This window comes from Melospiza melodia, chromosome 13 (genome assembly GCF_035770615.1).
Source record: "Melospiza melodia melodia isolate bMelMel2 chromosome 13, bMelMel2.pri, whole genome shotgun sequence".
NCBI classification, from domain to species: Eukaryota; Metazoa; Chordata; class Aves; order Passeriformes; family Passerellidae; genus Melospiza; species Melospiza melodia.
In genome coordinates, this window is record NC_086206.1 from 7,121,542 (window position 1) to 7,139,226 (window position 17,685).

General features: G+C 44.1%; 1 protein-coding gene across 1 annotated transcript in view; it reads left to right on the forward strand.

The window, feature by feature from the left end:
• LOC134424154 (neural-cadherin-like) overlaps positions 1-17,109 on the forward strand; it is a 60,439-nt gene extending 43,330 nt beyond the window's left edge. Inside the window, exons 22-33 of the mRNA XM_063167678.1 lie at positions 1-272; positions 1,064-1,278; positions 2,288-2,415; positions 2,930-3,057; positions 4,349-4,472; positions 5,031-5,211; positions 6,087-6,253; positions 6,965-7,229; positions 8,834-9,014; positions 9,946-10,190; positions 11,690-11,844; positions 14,739-17,109. Of these exons, the coding sequence (XP_063023748.1) occupies positions 1-272; positions 1,064-1,278; positions 2,288-2,415; positions 2,930-3,057; positions 4,349-4,472; positions 5,031-5,211; positions 6,087-6,253; positions 6,965-7,229; positions 8,834-9,014; positions 9,946-10,190; positions 11,690-11,844; positions 14,739-15,104 (2,427 nt within the window). The 3' untranslated portion in view covers positions 15,105-17,109. The remainder of the gene's footprint in view (positions 273-1,063; positions 1,279-2,287; positions 2,416-2,929; positions 3,058-4,348; positions 4,473-5,030; positions 5,212-6,086; positions 6,254-6,964; positions 7,230-8,833; positions 9,015-9,945; positions 10,191-11,689; positions 11,845-14,738) is intronic.
• Positions 17,110-17,685: the final 576 nt, after the last annotated feature.

Consider the following 17,685-nt stretch of genomic DNA (forward strand, 5'->3'; position numbering starts at 1 on the left):
ATGCAGTCAGCTCTGCAACTGAACATTTCCCAGATCGACGTTGACGAGTGCAGGAGTGCCAACTGCAGTGAGGGCTGTACAAACCACCTGAGTGTGAGTGACATTCCCACAGTGCTGGACACAGGGAGTGTGTCCTTTGTGTCCCTGAGCACCTCCAGCCACGGGCTGTGCTCCTGCTCCGCCCGCGAGCGCCTGCACCAGCCCTGCTCCTCGTACCCCCGCAGCCCCTGCCTCAACGGGGGCCTTTGTGTCGACACTCTGAACGGCTACAGGTGAGCCAGCCTGCTCTGCACATCATTTCTGCCCTCTGGTTTTAAGGTGTTGAGTGGTACCTGCCTCAAATAACCATAAAGATATGTCTGACTGGAGAAGAAAGAGAAAAACCCCACACGTGCATTGGGGTGTAAACCTAACAGCAACAGGGGCTTCATGATGGCCCCCATGGGGCTGTGGTCCCAAAAAGTGCATGAGGAACAAAGAAAACCCTGGGAACACAGAATTAACACTTGTCATTTGTTAAGAGCACCTAATTCAGGATGAAGGCATGTGTGCCCTGTTTTTTTTTCTCTTTTCCAGCAGAGTAATAATAGAAGTGAGTATCAATGGCAACAGCAGGGATGTAGGAGTGAAATATAGTTCAAACAATGGGTAATAAGGAGCCTAAAAAGCATTAGATTGGAAATTTGCTTTATTATAGCATCACCTGGCATGCAGCAGTATTCCCTTAGTGAAATGAATTCCAGCTAGGAATTAACCTCCCCAAGGTTACTCTGTAATAAATTGATGTTTGATGTTCTGTGTTATTTAGGAAAAAAAAGTTTGTTGTTCTCAAAAACTTGGCCTCAAAAATACTTTTTGTTTGAGGGGGTTAGTATAAGGAACAAAAATACTTTGTACTCTTAGAGCATTTTAATAATTGCCAAACAAACCTAATATTCCGCTAAAATCTTTGTTTTGCTGATTTTTTAAATGTGATTTAAGTTCTGCATTTGCTGCATGTAAAACCCAAAAAAAGCTGAACACGGGGGAATTTTGACTATTTCTTTTCTTTATGGTCTTTCAGATGTCTTTGTCCTGCTTCCTTTCATGGACCAGACTGCCAGCAGACGAAGCACAGTTTCCATGGAAATGGTTATGCATGGTTTCGTCCCATCAGACCTTGTTTTGAAAGCTCACTCTCTCTAGAGTTTATTACTGTGGTTCCAGATGGACTTTTACTATATAGTGGCCCTTTATCAAATCCAGAACCTGGGAGCACAGAAAACTTCATTGCAATAGGTACTTCTGCAAAAGGATGTGGGAAAATTAAATGTCTTTTGGGAATGGATTGTTTGTGACCAGTGTAACAATTAGACTATGGATTCTGTCTTTCCACTTGATGAGGTAATTTATTTTGTGGTGTAAAAATATTTTGAAGCATTTCCTAACAAGTCTTTCTCCTTTGATGTCTATTTTTGTAGCCTGCACCTCTGGCTTTGGGCTCATCACAGAGTTGTAGAAATGAAGGGAAAAGCAAAACAGATTGATATATATATAAAAAAAAAGAACCTGCCTAGAAAAACTATAGTGCTGTAAAGGAATTTAGGTGCTTTGAAGATAGGTATTACATGAGTAGTGCAGTCTTAGCTGCATGTCATTCTTATCTAGTTTGGTGAGAAAAGAAATCCACTTAAACTCCCTTTGGTCTTGGGGCAATTTTGCAGATTTTTTTAAACTGGCAATGATGTGATGGGTGAATCCAGCCCCACCTGCCATTGTGGGAAGATTCATCTACAAGTAGAACTCAGTGCTTTATGTTGACACATATTTAAAAGGTTACTGCTGCTTATTTTTTGTGAATTAACACCCAAGATGAACAGTATGGCTGGCATTTTATATTCTCCTGATTAATTGAAAGGTAATGTGGTTGAATAGTTAATAATTTACGTCCCCTGCCTTTTTTTTTGCCTTGCTTTGCAGTTACTTGTAAATTTGAGTGGAAGATGGGAAAGAAGAAACCTGCATATATTAATTGCTTTAGAGCATCATAAAATTGCAGATTGCTTCTCAGGAATTAGTTTCAGTGTTTTGACAGAGAAGTGGAATAATCTGAAGTGTATAAGTAAACAATATACTGAATGAGTACTTCTGCTTAATAGAAGACATAGGGTGTAATTCTAGTTATTTCTGTAGTGACCCCCCTGTATGTGACTAGCAATAACCAGTAAATCAGTACAGTCACTAACTGCTGAGTTACCAGAAGTGACATTTTGTAGCTGAATTTAATTTCTTGTTCATGTTGTATTAGAACTCTCTAGTGGTGTTCCTGTGCTGAAGATGAGCCATGGCTCAGGTTCTGTGGTGCTGCAGTTTCCAAGTCATCTGAATGTAGCAGACAAGAAGTGGCATCAACTGGAAGTCAGAACTAATGGTCAGGTCAGTTATTGGATTGTTTATTTTCACATCAGGATATTAACATTTCTAAAAATATTTCCCTGTGCAGATACAGGAGGGCAGAAATATCAGCCTTTCAATAAAGAACAGACAATAGATATTGTCCTAACTGCTTGTAGGTTTGATGACTAATAGAAATTTTGGGACAACCTCATTGTTCCTCATCCACTGATGTTGTAATCCATATTCTGGATCTTTACCTTTTCTAAGCTCTGCTGCAGCACATGTGGAATGTGGCCACTTGAATCCATTACTTAGGAACAAAAAGCAGATATTTATTTACTTGCAAATGCAGTTACAGGTCTTGTGTAAGTGGTTAAAATACTCAGAAGCACAAATAAAGTTGAGAAGTTCCTACTTTGCTAAATGGTTCCATTTTGGCTTTACTGGTTATTGCAAGATGAACAGAACAGGGAAACCCCAGCCCTTTTTGGATGACAGTGTGCAGGAAGCTGAGGCTGGGTGCAGCAGGGCCAGCTCAGTGTGTGTTGTGCAGGCTGTCAGGTTCACTCTGGATCGCTGCAGCGCTGCCGTGCTCTCCGAGATCGAAGGCGTTGGCCGCTGGCTCTCCACCGAGGATCGCACGGACTGTGAAGTCCTGGGCTCTGTTCCACGGACAGCAAGGTACATTCCTGCAGCTTCCCTGGCAGGCACTTTGTTCTAAGGCCTGTGAACATTTGACCTGTTAGACTGAAGCTGAATTATTGATGGCTAGGAGCACAAAAAGCATTTCCTCTTTTCTCAGGCCTTCTAGACCAAGCCTGGACCTCAAAGAACTAAACAAATTTTAAGTTTCCACTGAGTAGTGTTGCAGTACTAAGTGACAGCCCCAAAACTCTGTGGCTGTTAGTGGAACTTTCGTGGGTCCTGTGCACCACCCTCCACCCACAGGATTTCTGTCTGTTTATCAAGTCACTGTGAGCCTGCTCTTCAAAACCTCGCAAATTTAGGCCAGTTGACATCAGAGTCCTGGGTGCAGTTGGTGTCCCACAGTGCAGGGTGGACAAGTAGCAGGGGGGTACAGTCCAGAGAAGAGCAATGACTGATCAGCTCACCCTGAGAGTAAGAATCAAGAATGAAGGAATTGAGGTCAGTTAACAGAAAGAAGGGAGAACTAAGGAGAGATATGATAAGTCTCAGTGTGTATAAAAGAATGGTACAAAGAGGATTTAGACAATCTCTTCTGTGCAGGGCCTAAAGTTACAGTGAGGAATATTCAGGTTATATTTTAGGGAAACCTTTGTACTAACAAAGTCACTTTAGCTGTGGAATAGATAGTCCAAGCAAGCATTCTGATGAGCATTGGGATTAAGCATTGTCCACAGCTGCATGGAGCTCTCCTGGCCATGAAAGGAGCACAAAGAAAGGGAGAGATATAAGGATAAATGAAAACAAAAGAAATTACTTGATAACTCTGGGAAAAAGAAAGTATGTGGACTAAAATGCATGGAGTTGTTTGGCTTGGAGAGATGATTGGGAGACAGTGCAGAGCTTGGACATGTTCACCATGCCTTTTAGACCACATGGATCCAACTTTTAGACTTCTGAGTTTTGTCATACACAGAACAGCCTTTGTTGTAGGATTCCTACAGCATAGGATATCTGTGTACACACAGAGCACTTGAAGGAGAATATGGTGTCTAGAATATCACAGCTGTTTGTGACTTGAATGCAAACATACCCAAAATGTAATAGTGTCCCACAGTTAAACTTCCAGCAGGTTTCACTGTCATGTTTAAAAAAATACCCTTTATTTTAAAGGGCTTTATTTCAGAGAGAGAAGATAAAGTAGTTGCATTCTACTGTTATGTTATAGAGCCTTTGTTATTTGGAAAAGCCATGTATTTAATTATTTATCTGCCTATGTTTGAAGGTAGATGCACATCTATTTTCATTATTGATATGATTTTTAAAGGTATTTGAATGTGAACCATGTTCTCCAGCTGGGTGGTGTGAAGGAGTCCATCCCATACTCCTACCCACAACTGCTACACAAACATTTTTCTGGTTGCTTGCGCAATTTCATCTTGGATACTCAGGTAAGAGCAGAGTAATGTTTGCTTTAGCGGAGAAGAAAATTTTATTCAACTTTTGGGAGATTCATATTTCACATGAAACTTCTGCTTCCATCAATGTATTCCATGCCCACATGCATCAGTGTAAAATACAAGAAAATTCTGGGGTTTTCTGTGATAATTAGAATAAGTACCTTGGAAAGTTATTTCTCAATAGAAGGAGATGTATTAGTGAGGCAGGAACTGTGTGTTTGTTTATCCCCTGTTTCATGCAGCTGTTTTCCAAGCTTCTTTGTGCATTCAGGGAACTTCTGAATGGCAACTGTATAATGGTATATTTATGCCAGCTGTCTGCTTTGTTAGGAAGTATTAGGGATTTTTTGTTTTTGTAGTCAGTTGAGTTTATTCAAAGGCAAAATATGTTCCTGATAAAATCAGCTGAAGTCTGAATGTCAAAAAGCAAACTTAGCAGCTTAAGCAATGCAGACGAGGAGCACACAGTGAAGTGGTGCAGCTATTTCTGTTTAAAAATGAAATCTGTTTCTCAAATAATAATTTTTTGTCATGAATTGTCTCTTGAAGGTATACGACCTTCAGTCTCCTGCAGAGTCCCTGAACAGCTTCCCTGGCTGCTCGCTGACGGATGGGAGCTGTGAGACCATGGGATCTTCCTCCTGTGGTGCCCATGGGAGGTGCCTTGGGGACTGGGGCTCCTTTGCGTGTCACTGTTTGCCAGGCTACCACGGCTATCGCTGTGATAAAGGTGAACCTGCTTTTCTGCTTCATTAGTGTAGGCTGCTAAATCTTACAGTACAGGAAACTTCAAATATTTGCAGGTAATGATTGTTGAGGTGGCTTTACATTACATGCTGTAAAGCCATGTTGTAGTGTAGTTGCCTGTGATTGTTGACAATTTCTTTTCTAATTCCTTTTGAGAAATTGCTTTCTCAGTACAGGATCATTTCTTTAAACCTGAGGGTGTTTGTGCAATGACTGTATAATGACATGGCTGCATGACAAAAAAATTGTGAAAAAGTATTTTATTTTGCTACAGTTGTTTGATTTGCATCTGTTTACACTTTTAGAAATATCTAATAACCTAAAAAAATATGAGTGTGCCAGTACCACTTTCTGTGAAGAATAAGAACCATGCAACTGGAATTAGAAATCACTGCTCCTTTGCTTCAGGAAGAGACTCTGCTGGCCCAAGGATCTATGCTTTCGGAATAGAAGGATTTTTAGCTCTCATAGAGCCAAAGTTTGCAGCAGAAAGACAATTATAAAATAGCAGGTTGTGAAATTTGATTGTGGTACTTGGTCTGTAGGCTCTTCTCTCGGTCAGAGGTGCTGCTTCCCTGCTGTCACCCCATGTGAGCACTGTAAGGAGGAGCATTAGCAGGATCTAGTTGGGTGGGAGAACACCTCTTTACAGAGGAAAATGAAGTGTGAGAGTGACTGGAGAAGCTGTGGAAATAAATACAGGAGCGTGTCTCAGAGGACAAATGTCTCACACATCCACACTGCGCATCGCAATTGTGCATCGCAATTGTTTCTTTCAGCTCTCATTATGACATGAAAGGGCAACAGCAATGTTTCCCTCTCCCCAGGAGCTGGTTTAAAGGTTTCTCTCCCTTGCAGTGGCCCAGGAGTACAGGTTTGAGGCGGGCAGCCACATCCGCTACCAGCTGCCTGTCAGCGTGTCTGCGCGCAGGACGCTGCTGCAGGCCCTGGTGCGCACGCGGCAGCGCGACGGCGTCATCGCCTCCGTGCTGTCCCGCGCCAGGGACGAGCACATCACCCTGCAGGTGAGGCCACCACCCGCACAGTGACAGTGACAGTGGCACCAGAGCCACACACAGCTCAGAGATACACTTGCTCAGCAGGTGGAAACAGGACAAAGGCCTTATGCTGAGCACCAGAGTCTGGGATGGGTTTTATGGATAGACACATCTAATCCTTTACTCGAGATACTGACCACTCAGCTGTGGTGTCCCGTTGGGTTTCAATGCCCACATCAATGCAGGTTCTGTACAGAACAGGATGAATGGGATGTGTACCTGCTGTCCTTGTGAACCATGTGACCACTTCTGCATAGTTCAGACTCTGCCAAGTAAGGTGCCTGTGGCAGTGTTAATGATGTCAGGCTCTCAGAGGGACAACCTTCTCATTTTATACACACCACTGAACAAGTCACCTCTTCAGCCGTGTTGGTTTGAGCTGTCACTGTAACTGTGATACACCAGACTCTCAACTATTAGAAGAACCCCACAAATTTGTGCAAGAGAGATCAGGGTAAAATTACTCCTAAGGTGACTTAGATACTACTGTGAGTATATTGCTACCACATTTAGGTTGTCTAATTCAGTAGTATTGGTATTTCTGTATTACACCTAAATGTGCAGTGTAAACATACCCTAAATTTAAGCAAATACTTTAAGATTGAAGTTACAAGTCAATACAAAATGCCAGGCAATGACTTTTCTTTTCTTTCTTGCTATTTGTGAATTATCCACAAGGTTGTTCAGGGACTCTTAGTGGTCTCATACAATCTGGGTGATGGAAACTATTCTGTAAGCCTTCCCTCCTACCACATTGATAATGGTGAATGGCATCACATCACACTGGAGAGAAATGAAAATGAATTTACTCTTCGCCTTTATGAAGGAGGTGGCAAGAGAGAGATTACTAAAGCAGCAGGAATATACAAAGAGATTGTCATTGACCCCAGCAGCTTGGTCCTTGGAAACACCTACCCATTCAGTCAAAACAGGAGTTTTCAAGGTAGGAATTCTCAATCTCACTGTTCATAATATGGACTTGTAAAAATAAAAAAATAGTGCAGGAAACTTTCTTGTTTATGGAAAGCCCAAAGTACACAGATTTCCTGCACGACACTTTGCAACAGGGATGCATAAGCTCTTCTGACCAGAAGGTACAGCAGGGAATTGCCTGCAAATACACCTGGCTACTGGACCTGGAACAATGATGGTCACCTCCTGCCTTGGCTGCAGGGCTGGTACCTGGAGATGCAGAAGCTTCTCCCAGACAGACTGTGCATGGCTCCCTGCCTTGGATAGGCAGAGCTGGTTCAGTGCATGGTTCTGTCTGGTCCATTTGCCAACTCTCCTTCCCTCCCAAACACATTGGTTCCCATGCTAAAAGGAATTTTTCCATCTTACGTGTCATTGTATAGCACCCACCAAACCCTGGTTTATTACCTCGGTATTACTGGATTTTACACTCAGTCAAAGCATTAACTAAAATTAGAAATACTTTATTGAATTAGAGCTAAAAATCTGAATTTTTATCAACTGAGTGGATAAGGTCACAGTGTGTGTTAAAAGCAAATCAGTTTCTGCCTGGAAACTGAGTAATTCCACAAAGGAGAAATATAAAGAACTGGAAGTTTGGGATATCCATGGCAGCTCTTGCTCTGAGCTCAGCTGGAAGTTTGGCCTTTGCTTAAACCCACAGTGCAAGTAAAGCAAATCAGCTTTTATTGCCAAGGAACACACATCACTGCTGGTTAAACCTGCCTGGTGTCTATAGGTCACCTCTCTCCCATGCCCTTCACCTCTTTAACCAGGTCCTAGTAAATCCATTCAAAGCAAGCTGGTCATCTTTTCACCACACAAAAGTACTTCAATGAGTAATACAAAAGTGCCTGGAGAGAAATTAAATAGAGTAATAATTGACAACTTAAAAGTATCACAAATTAAAGATTGTTTTCTATTGCTTTACTAGAAGTATTCCAATAAATAAAGTTTATGATATGAATTAGGGAGTATATTTTGAATTTTTTATTTATAGGAGTAATAGTGTTTGTTTTGAAGTAAATAAAGAAGTCAAATGGTTGCAGGAAGATAATTTTAATTAGGATTATTAATGTTGCTGTTAAGTAGCTGAAACTTTAAGGACTTCAAAGTCATAAAATGTACTTAATTAATCAAAGTGTATGTTTTCATGCTGAGGCATCTCGTGCATACAAAGTGAATGTCACACATCTTCAGTACAAATTTTCTATCCCTGATTGAAGACTCTCTCACCATTATTTGTCAACCCTGTGTTCAGCACAGTCCCAAACACAGCCCCACACCAGCCCCTGCAAGGAGAATTAAGCCTGTCACAGCCAAAACCAGCACAGACTTGCAGCAGCACTTGATTCTCATGGAAAACACTGGGAATCTTGATCTAAAACTTCAGCAAATGCAGTCCAAAAATGAAGGACAGTGCTATGAGAGTTTAAGTGAATTCAGTCCTGGATTTAAACTTGGATAGCCGGTGTCCTTTGTTAAGTATAAACTGCCAAATCTTACAGCTGCTTCAAATGCTTCTTACAGCCTGCTGAATGGTTTTTAAAACTGTCTCTTTGTGCCTTGCTGTAGGATGTATGAAGGATGTCAGATTTAACAACTACAGAATCCCTCTGGACACTCATGGGAAGGAGCTGGTGTCAGTACTGAGTGCCCAAGGCATCAAAGAAGGCTGTTCTTCAGAGGCCTGTAGGAACAACCCTTGCAACCAAGAATTTATTTGTATTGATTTGTGGATGATGCATGAATGCAGGTAATTGGTGGAAATAGAAGTACAAAACCCTTCAGAATGAGGTGGGAAAGGGTGGATGTTGAAGTGTACAGCTTGAAGGCTGGCACTGGCAATCTCATCAAATCCCTGAAACCACAGTGGCACACAAGGCTGGACACCTGCACAGCGAGCAGGATACTGTGTCCTTAGAGACACCAGCACAGCTGATGTAATCAGCCTGGCTCCAGGGATTGTGGAGCAAGTTCAGCTGCCTATCTAATGGAAAACATTTAAAGAACAGCAGCAAATCCAGAATGCCTGTAAACCCTGGAACCAGGACAGCAGGGTGTGTGAGCTGGAGTGGCACAGCTCCCTGGCTGTGCTGTGAAGCTTGTGCTGTGCAGTGTCAATGCTTTCTCTTGTCAGGGTCTGATTTCTTGCCCTGCCCCAGGCTGCTGCCTCTGTTCCTCCCAGGCTCCTCCAGCTGCTTTGGGAACACCACACTATTGAGCTCAGATTCCTGTGCTTGTGCCTGGGGTCAGGACAACACTAATTCCTGTGGTGTGCAAATGAACACTTTACTTACACACACCTTAATGTTTGCACACTCTCCTGACTGCCACTGTCCACACAAATGGAATTCTCTAACTCTGGAGACTCAAAGAACATAGCACTCCTTGTCCTGCCTAGCCAGAACTGCAGAGGCCAACCCAGCTGGCTGTCACAAGAATAATCTTTCAGAAAGGAGTGGAAATACCTGAGTTCTGAAAGCCCAGATATAAGGGTCTGAAGTTGTGGAGCTCATGCTTACGGCTGCCTCAGGACAGGCTATGACCTGTCACGATTTCACACAACTTACTCCCAGTAGTGCTTTGGAAACTGTGCAAAAGTGTGTTTTAAACCCTCAGTGCTGCCTGTCACGGCTGTTTCCCCTCACAATAACCATTCTGCCGTTGTGCCCCGGTGTGTGCAGCTGCCCTGCAGGACACATGATCCTGGAGAACGCCTCGGGCCGGCAGTGTGTGTACACGGCGTGCGCCGAGCGGCCCTGCAACGACGGCACCTGCGTGTCCCTGTCCCCCAGCACCTTCCAGTGCCACTGCCCCGATGGCTACGGCGGGCGCCACTGCGAGGTCACGCTGGCCATCTTCCACAAGGACACCGGCCTCAGCTTCACCTCCCTCTTCGCCATCTGCGTCTGCTTCCTGGCACTCCTAGGTAGCTACGGCAACTACGTCCTGTACTACCTGTGGTGAGGCACGTGTCCACCTGTCCTGAGCGGCCATCACCTCATCTCCTGCTGAAACTCCTCAGGGAGACCCAACTCTGCCTTCGTTCCCTTGCCCTCATCCCATCACTGATTTCTCATCCCTCTGTGCATCCATCGCTAGGTGAATCAACACTTGTGAGCTATGGAAGGTCTCTGCAGTTTTGTTTTCTTCACATTTTCACGTCATTGCTGAGGAATTGTTCAGATGCATAATTAGAAGCAAATGCAATTGAACAGCAAGAGTGGAAATTGCGACCAGATAAGCATTGTTTAAAATACTGCTGAGTATGAAAAAGATTGTTCAGTCTAGGAGAAACTTCTTGTCTGATAGAAATATACTGGTCAGGAAGGAGCAGACTTTGCATCTTGCCAGTTGTGTCCCACCTCCTAAACAGCTGATTTTGTCTTCCTCAGCCATTTTCAGGCTTAGGTATGGGATCTAAAGAGGAAAACCAGAAGGATGTTACTCGTGAGAAAGGATCACATCTTGGAGTCTTTCTTGTTTATTCAAATGTTATAGAAGTTTCCCTGAGTAAAGACAGAGGATTTTTCTCCTGGCTGTAAGCATTGAGGCAGTTTTGTTCAAAAGCTGTAGTAAGAGTACGGAAATACCATAGTTTTCCCCAACTCTGCTAGATACTATGTTTGCCATGCAAACATGAGCAGCAAATTTGTGGGAAGCTAAGTGGTATTGCAGCTCTTGGAATCCCAGATAGCTGAGGCTGATAATAAATCTCTGTTTTACAGGAGAGCAGGGCATGATGTCTGTGTACCCCAGTTTCAGTCCCAAGGTCTTTTAGATGCTGCTCCACAGAACTGCTGCCATGTAGATATTCTATAAGATATTCTAATTTCTTTAGTTCACTGCACTGCTAATTTATGGTACTCAATGCTTTGAGGTCTTACTCTGAGCTTTTATTGATTTTTACAGAGTTGGTAGCACAGTGATACACAATTTCTATTTACAGAATGTTCAGTATCTGATGTTGAATCTTGTCAGTTGTGTAAATGCACTTCAGCATTTAAGGAAAATGTTTAAATTAATGAATGCTAAGGCAAAATGTGCCTGATTCTTGTTTTCTAGTAAAACATCTAAAAGTAATCTCCTCTTCTGTCTTGTGTCTTCTTGTGTTTCATTTGTGTATAATTGTGTCTGTTTCTGTCAACATGTTATTTTTAGTTTGTCTCCCTCTGTAATGCATTTTCTGTGACAGAGTTCAACTCCACACAGGACAGAGACAGGTCAGAGACACCACTTGGTCTTTAACCAGCTTCGAGTTGGGCTTTAAAGGGTGCTGCAAAATGCTCTTTAAAGGCTTTTCTCCTTCGGTGTTTGATATTCACCACACTGGACAGTGCAAAGCCCAGGCATTTGGTGGGAAGCCCCTGCTGTGCACGGGGGTTCTGGTGCCTGCATCACCTGTGCTCTGCTCCTGTGTCCCCACAGCTCTGCTCAGTGCTGCCTTCCTCTGGGCTCACTGGAGGACGCGCAAGGCTCTGCACGGAGGCGTTTACCACGGATCTGCTCATCCCGAGGATCTGGAGGACATCAGGGAAAACATCCTCAACTACAACGAAGAAGGGGGTGGGGAGCAAGATGAAGTAAGGATCACTGTTATGTTACAATTAAGAGGGGACCAGTGGCTCACTGTGCTAAGGAAAATGCATTTTGTGCTCTGTCCTCAGTCTTCGTTCTGCTGATTCAGCCCTGCAAGGGGCAAATGAATTATTTGGATGAGGGTGCATGTTTCCTAAGCAGAGATAAGTGCCTATCCATTTTTAATTTGTCTTAGAGCCAGTGATCCTGAGTGCACATTGATGGGAGCCTGTAGGGTGAGTTTAGCAGCAGGGAACAGCTGCTGGGTTTGGTTTTGGGGCTCAGGAGACACTGAAGTTCTCAGGGCTCGTTTCTGCTGGAGCTCCAAGGGCTTGGAAGAGCCTGTTGTCAGTGTTGCTCATGGCCAGGCTTTTCCAGACCCTGCTCCCAACAGCAGGTGTTCACACCTCCCTTGTTGGGAAGGGGAGGTGCTGCATTGGCTCCTCTGAGGCCCTGGAGCATGTGGTGGTTGTGGAAGAACCTCTCTGCATTTTTGTGTTTTGAGATAAATACACCACTGAACACAAGCTGTTTATACTTAGAGCAGAGCAGATTATGCCAAAAGCAGGTATTATTAACATTCCTGCTGGCTGTTCTAAGGTTTTCATGTGTCAGTGAAGGCAGAGCTTGGAAGGAAAACAGTGAATATTATAAACAAGTACTCTTAATAGATTATTTATTGACCTATAGATGAGTTCTATATTCATAAAAGGTAGGAAATGTCATTGCCAACTGATCATTTCATGGATTCAGGGGGTGGTGTGAATCTACAGAGGTAATAATAGTCATGGTACCAGTGTGAAAGCCAAAAAAAGTCAGTGATTTAAAAATATTCTCATTTGCAGAGTATCCTTATTTTCCTGGTGAATTAGTGGGAACGTAATAAACACAGACATTTCCCATGTGATAACATAGACAGCTCTAAAGCCTGTTTTCCTTAATCAGATTAACTTCCTCTGCAATATTTTGCAATTTTACACCCAGAAGGTCTCTTTGAGGAAATCTACAGTTACTGTATGACATGTTTAATTACTTTTGGAGAGTTCTTAAAATGCACTTCTTATTTTAAGCATTGGAACCAAATTAGTGACTTGATGATCTCCATCTGAGGTTATTACTCTGCCTGAAGAAACAGTGCTTGGAGTGAAGCCTCTCTGGGTTCTGTGTACTCTTCCTAAATTATTCAGATTTAACAGTTGCTGGGACTGCAGCTGAAACTTTTTAAGGTAAAACCTAGTTGCTTGTCTAGATTTAAAAAACCCAAACAAACTAGCCCCAAACTACCTAGAATTACACCACCTTAGTTGTGTTCTAATGTTACTTCAACAAAAGGATCCTGCTTGGATAAGAGAGTTTCATTTTTGTAATGTTTGTGGATGGTAGGGCTATGAGGACAAGGGGTTGTCATATGAAGGAGTTTCTGCATCTGAAATAAATAAAGTTTTCTCCCAGAGAAATTAGGAGCTCATAAAAATTGCAGGAGGTCAGTGCATTGTTGATTACAGACTGAACTCAGCTGACCACCAGATGTTGTTAAAAGCCAGCTCTGGACCCAGAGACAGGGCTTGAGTTGGGTTTGTAAGCCAAGAAGGGTTTATTATCAGAAGAAATGTGTCATTTTAATGAACAATTAGTAGCAGTGAAGGATGCTTTTATTATCACCCAGTTCAGTGAGGGGAGGATCCTCAAGTCTGTATTGGAACAACTCCTACTTGTGCACGATGCAAAGCTGCTCCATGTCACAGATTCTCCTGGTACCCCTGCTCAGAGTGGGGCTGGACTGGGGCTTGCACTAAGTCAGGACATGCCTAGGGCAGGGATCTGGGCTGCAGGTCTTGGTGTTCATCACCAGCTCTCCTAAGTCTCTGCAGGAATGGGAAGAAGCAGCTCCTGTCCCAAACCCCATCCTGCCACTTAGGCAGCTTCTTGATTGCAGATGAGGGGAATTTAAGTTGTTCTCAGCCTCCAGGGGAAATTCGGCAAAGCTCACTGAGATTACCTCGGTTAATCTCATGATTATGCACAATGCCACATGCTGGACAGCTAAAGAAATCTTTGGGGAAGTGCTGATTCCACACCTCTGTCACTGATGGCTCCTGTTACCATGAACAGTATTAGCAACAGAAATAATTATTTGTTTGCTCTAATGAATTCTGTCTCCCTCCACCTGTCTGCATTCTGCTTTGGCCTGTAAATCAGTCCAGGGATGCAACCTTTGGTTGTAGGGAGGCAAAGGATGCTGGGGACAAGACTTGTTCATTGCAGGGGGCACAAAGATTCTGATCACTGAATGCCATTAACTGCTGGCATTGGCAGCTTTGTGCCAGAGGCTGTGGCACAATTCCCAGACAGCATCTACTGCACTGAGCTGGGAGGGAATTAGTGACTTTTTTGGGAGTAAGTAGTTTTTGGCTTTTACACTTGTGCCACTGCCATGTAACATAATTAGGCATTATTCCAGAGACTGGTAAAATTTTATCAGAAATCACAGTACATTTTTGAACTACTACTGCAGAAAGATTTCTTCAACATGCTGTTTGTGAATAACATGCTGTTTCTTATGTCTTCTGCCATGCTTGTGGGATCAGTGTCCAGTCACGATTAGACACTTTGGATGTGAATTTCAGAACAAAAGCTGGGGTGTTTCTGTCACGTTTATTTAGCTTTAGGATGAGATCAGACTCGATTCTGAGCGTGCCCGCAGCAGTGCAGAATGCACAGGTGTTCCTAGGCTGCCTCAGGTGCACTGCAGGAGGCAGAGCTGGCAGAACCCCCAGCCCTTCAGGTGCTCACAGCGGACAGACTGACTCGCCATCACTCCTTCTCTATTCCCACCGGAACACGAACCTGTGGGACCTACAGAGAGTATTAACTCGCTGTGCCCCGTCTCTCCCCGCAGGACGCCTACAACATGGCAGAGCTGCAGGTGTCCATGCAAGGCAGCCCGGCGTACTCCGCGCACAGGAGGAAGGAGCCGCCGGCCGCCGTGAGGGCGCGGCGCGGGCCCGCGGGGGGCGCGGCGCTGGGCCGGGCGCTGCCCGCGCTGCTGAGGGAGGCCGAGAGCCGCGCCCCGGGCCCGCCGCAGGATTCCCTGCGCGTCTTCTGCACCGAGGGCGCCGGCTCCAGCGCCGGCAGCCTCAGCTCCCTCAGCTCCCTCAGCTCCGCGGGGCTGGGCGGCGGCGCCGGAGAGGACATCCACGAGTGGGGACCCAAGTTCGAGAAACTGAGGGAGCTGTACTCGCACAGAGAGGCGGGAGACCTGTAGCTCCCCAAGGCTGCTCTTGGCAGGTCTGGAGGCACAGGTGAGGCACGGTTTTTTATATTCCAGCTCTGTATTACCCCCACACGGCCTTTTTTCCTTGTTACAACAGGGATTCAGATTCCCACTAAGGAGGCACATTGGTTTTTTATACTCCTGCTCTGTATTACCCCCACACGGCCTTTTTTCCTTGTTACAACGGATTCAGATTCCCACTAAGGAGGCACATTGGGCAGCCAAGGTGGGTAGGAGCTCACCTTGGCACATGCTGGACATCTGCATTTTGGTGTATAAACCTACTGGGAAGAATAAAGAGAGAATCTAGGGTATGCAGTTATTCACATACTGTGGTTAAGAAGTACAGGTCTTTTTTATCACTGAAGTAATGCCGGACTCTTGAGGGATCCAGTGCACACGGCCTGAGGTGAGCTGGAGCTGAGGGAAGCATGCTGGATATGCTGCTTCTGATGCTTTGAAAGTTATTTGAAGAAAAAAGCACCTTGTCTTTTTCTCATATAATGAAGTCCATGGTGTATTATATCCCTCTTGTTTCCCACAGTGCCCAGTGACAGCCCTGCTCACTGATCACAGTGCAGGTGCCAGTCCAGGGGTACAGGAAAGAAGCAGAAGGATAACTGGAACTTCACTTATACTGTGCTGAAATCCCTTTATGCTGCCATACAAAGGCAGAAACTGGATTTAGGCATAACACAAGAACCCAGCTGCTTACAACTATGTAATTTTCCTAAGGAAAAGGCCAGGTGTGCTGGCTACATGCCTCAAACGGGCTGGTCAGGAATTTAGTAGCAAACAAACACCACAGTACATCACAATCTCTCATTCCTAGCGAGCTGCTAAACTGAGCCTCAACCAGCCTGAACTGTGCCATTTACATCTACAACTGTGTCCCTCATGTTTCCTTAAATTTCCTTTGATAGAATCATTGCAGGACATATCTGGGGACAGAGAAACATAGGGGAAAACTAACAGCAGTAGCAGGGGGTGGAATTTTATGCTCTAAATTAATCAGTCCCTTTTGGAAACCATTTAATGTCCAGCTGCTATGCCTGATTTTTCCTAAACTTGACAATATTTGGAAAAGGTGCCACTAAATTAATTTTGATTATTATTTTTTTAATTGAGACCACTTGTACAGATAAATGGAGTACAATGCAGCAAACTCTAAATCTTAAGCTGTGCTGTTTCTTCTATGTATCATATGTGTATTATATCTATTATAATATGTAAACTATATGTAATATGTACATTATATATTATGAGCTAATAATAGGAATATATCCTAGTTTCTAATAATGTTTCATTAAAACAAAGCATGAAACAATGTACTGTAACAGACACTGAAACTGCTTTGCTCAGTAGCTTGTTTTGGGAAGTCTGGCTTTTATTTTTATACATCTATTAAAACCCCTAAGTAGGTGAATGCTGTGTGCAGGCCAGCTCAGTTTGCATGTTTCCCAAATGAGAAATGTTCACACAGTACCTTGTTCTCATGTGCACTTGTGCCACTCTCTGGAAGAGCCTGAGTGCACCATCAAGCACTGCAGGTGCTGGGCATTGTCCTCTGGAAAACCTAAATCCAGTTTTTACTCACACCCAATGGTTTTGGTTCACAGACAGTACAATCTCTGTGATTTTGTGGTTTTACTGACACATTTATTTACCTGGGAGGAAACCTTGGCTGAAACATCTTGCAGTGTTCACCAGGCCAGTCTGCCAGCTCCTGTATTCCATCATCTCAGCAGTCACAAACAGGGTATGCAAAATGAACTAAATATATATAATATGCACAAAAATCTGTTCTTTCCTAAAGCAGCAATAAGTTTGTCTTCATACCTTGTGTTCTTCCCATACCTATGGACATGCTGGTGCTTTGGCTGGTTTTAATTTAATTTAGCCTGTAAGCTGCTTGGGGCCAACACTGTCTTTGCCTGTGGAGTGTCCTGCCTATCTCAGGCACCATATAAATAATAAACCAGCCTTCTGTCCTGGGTGTCTGAGCCTTGTTTGTGTTGAAGGATCACTGAAGGGTGGACTCTGCTGAATTATTTCTCTCTCAGTTGTGATCAGATGTGAGTCATGGGTGCTGTGCTGCCTGAAAAGCTTCTGCTGGTGGGCTCAGGATGCAGCTACCCACCCAAAAAGCACTTTGGGTTTCCCCAGGGGAAGGAGACCTCACCAAAGCTCTTCCTCCTCCCCCGAGGAACTGATCCCTGGGTGAGAGTGACAACAAGCACAAGTGGTGCCCAGGAACCCTAAAGGTGACAAACATGGGGCACACAGAGCACAGAGATGTTCAGGTGTCTCAGTGCTGTTCCAGATGTTGCTGCCCTGCTCTGTAACCAAACAAGGAAACACCCCCAGAGCCCCGGAGCTGCCTCTGCACTGTGAGCCCCACCTTGCACAGAACACGAGAGACTGAAACAAAGGGCAGGAAACATTTCCAAACTCCTCCAGGAGCTCCTGTCGATACAATCTCAGTAATAGGACACACTCATTTGCAGCTGTCATGCCCTATTAAAGCCTACTCTTCCTCTTTCCAGAGATAACTAATTAGTTCACTTAATTT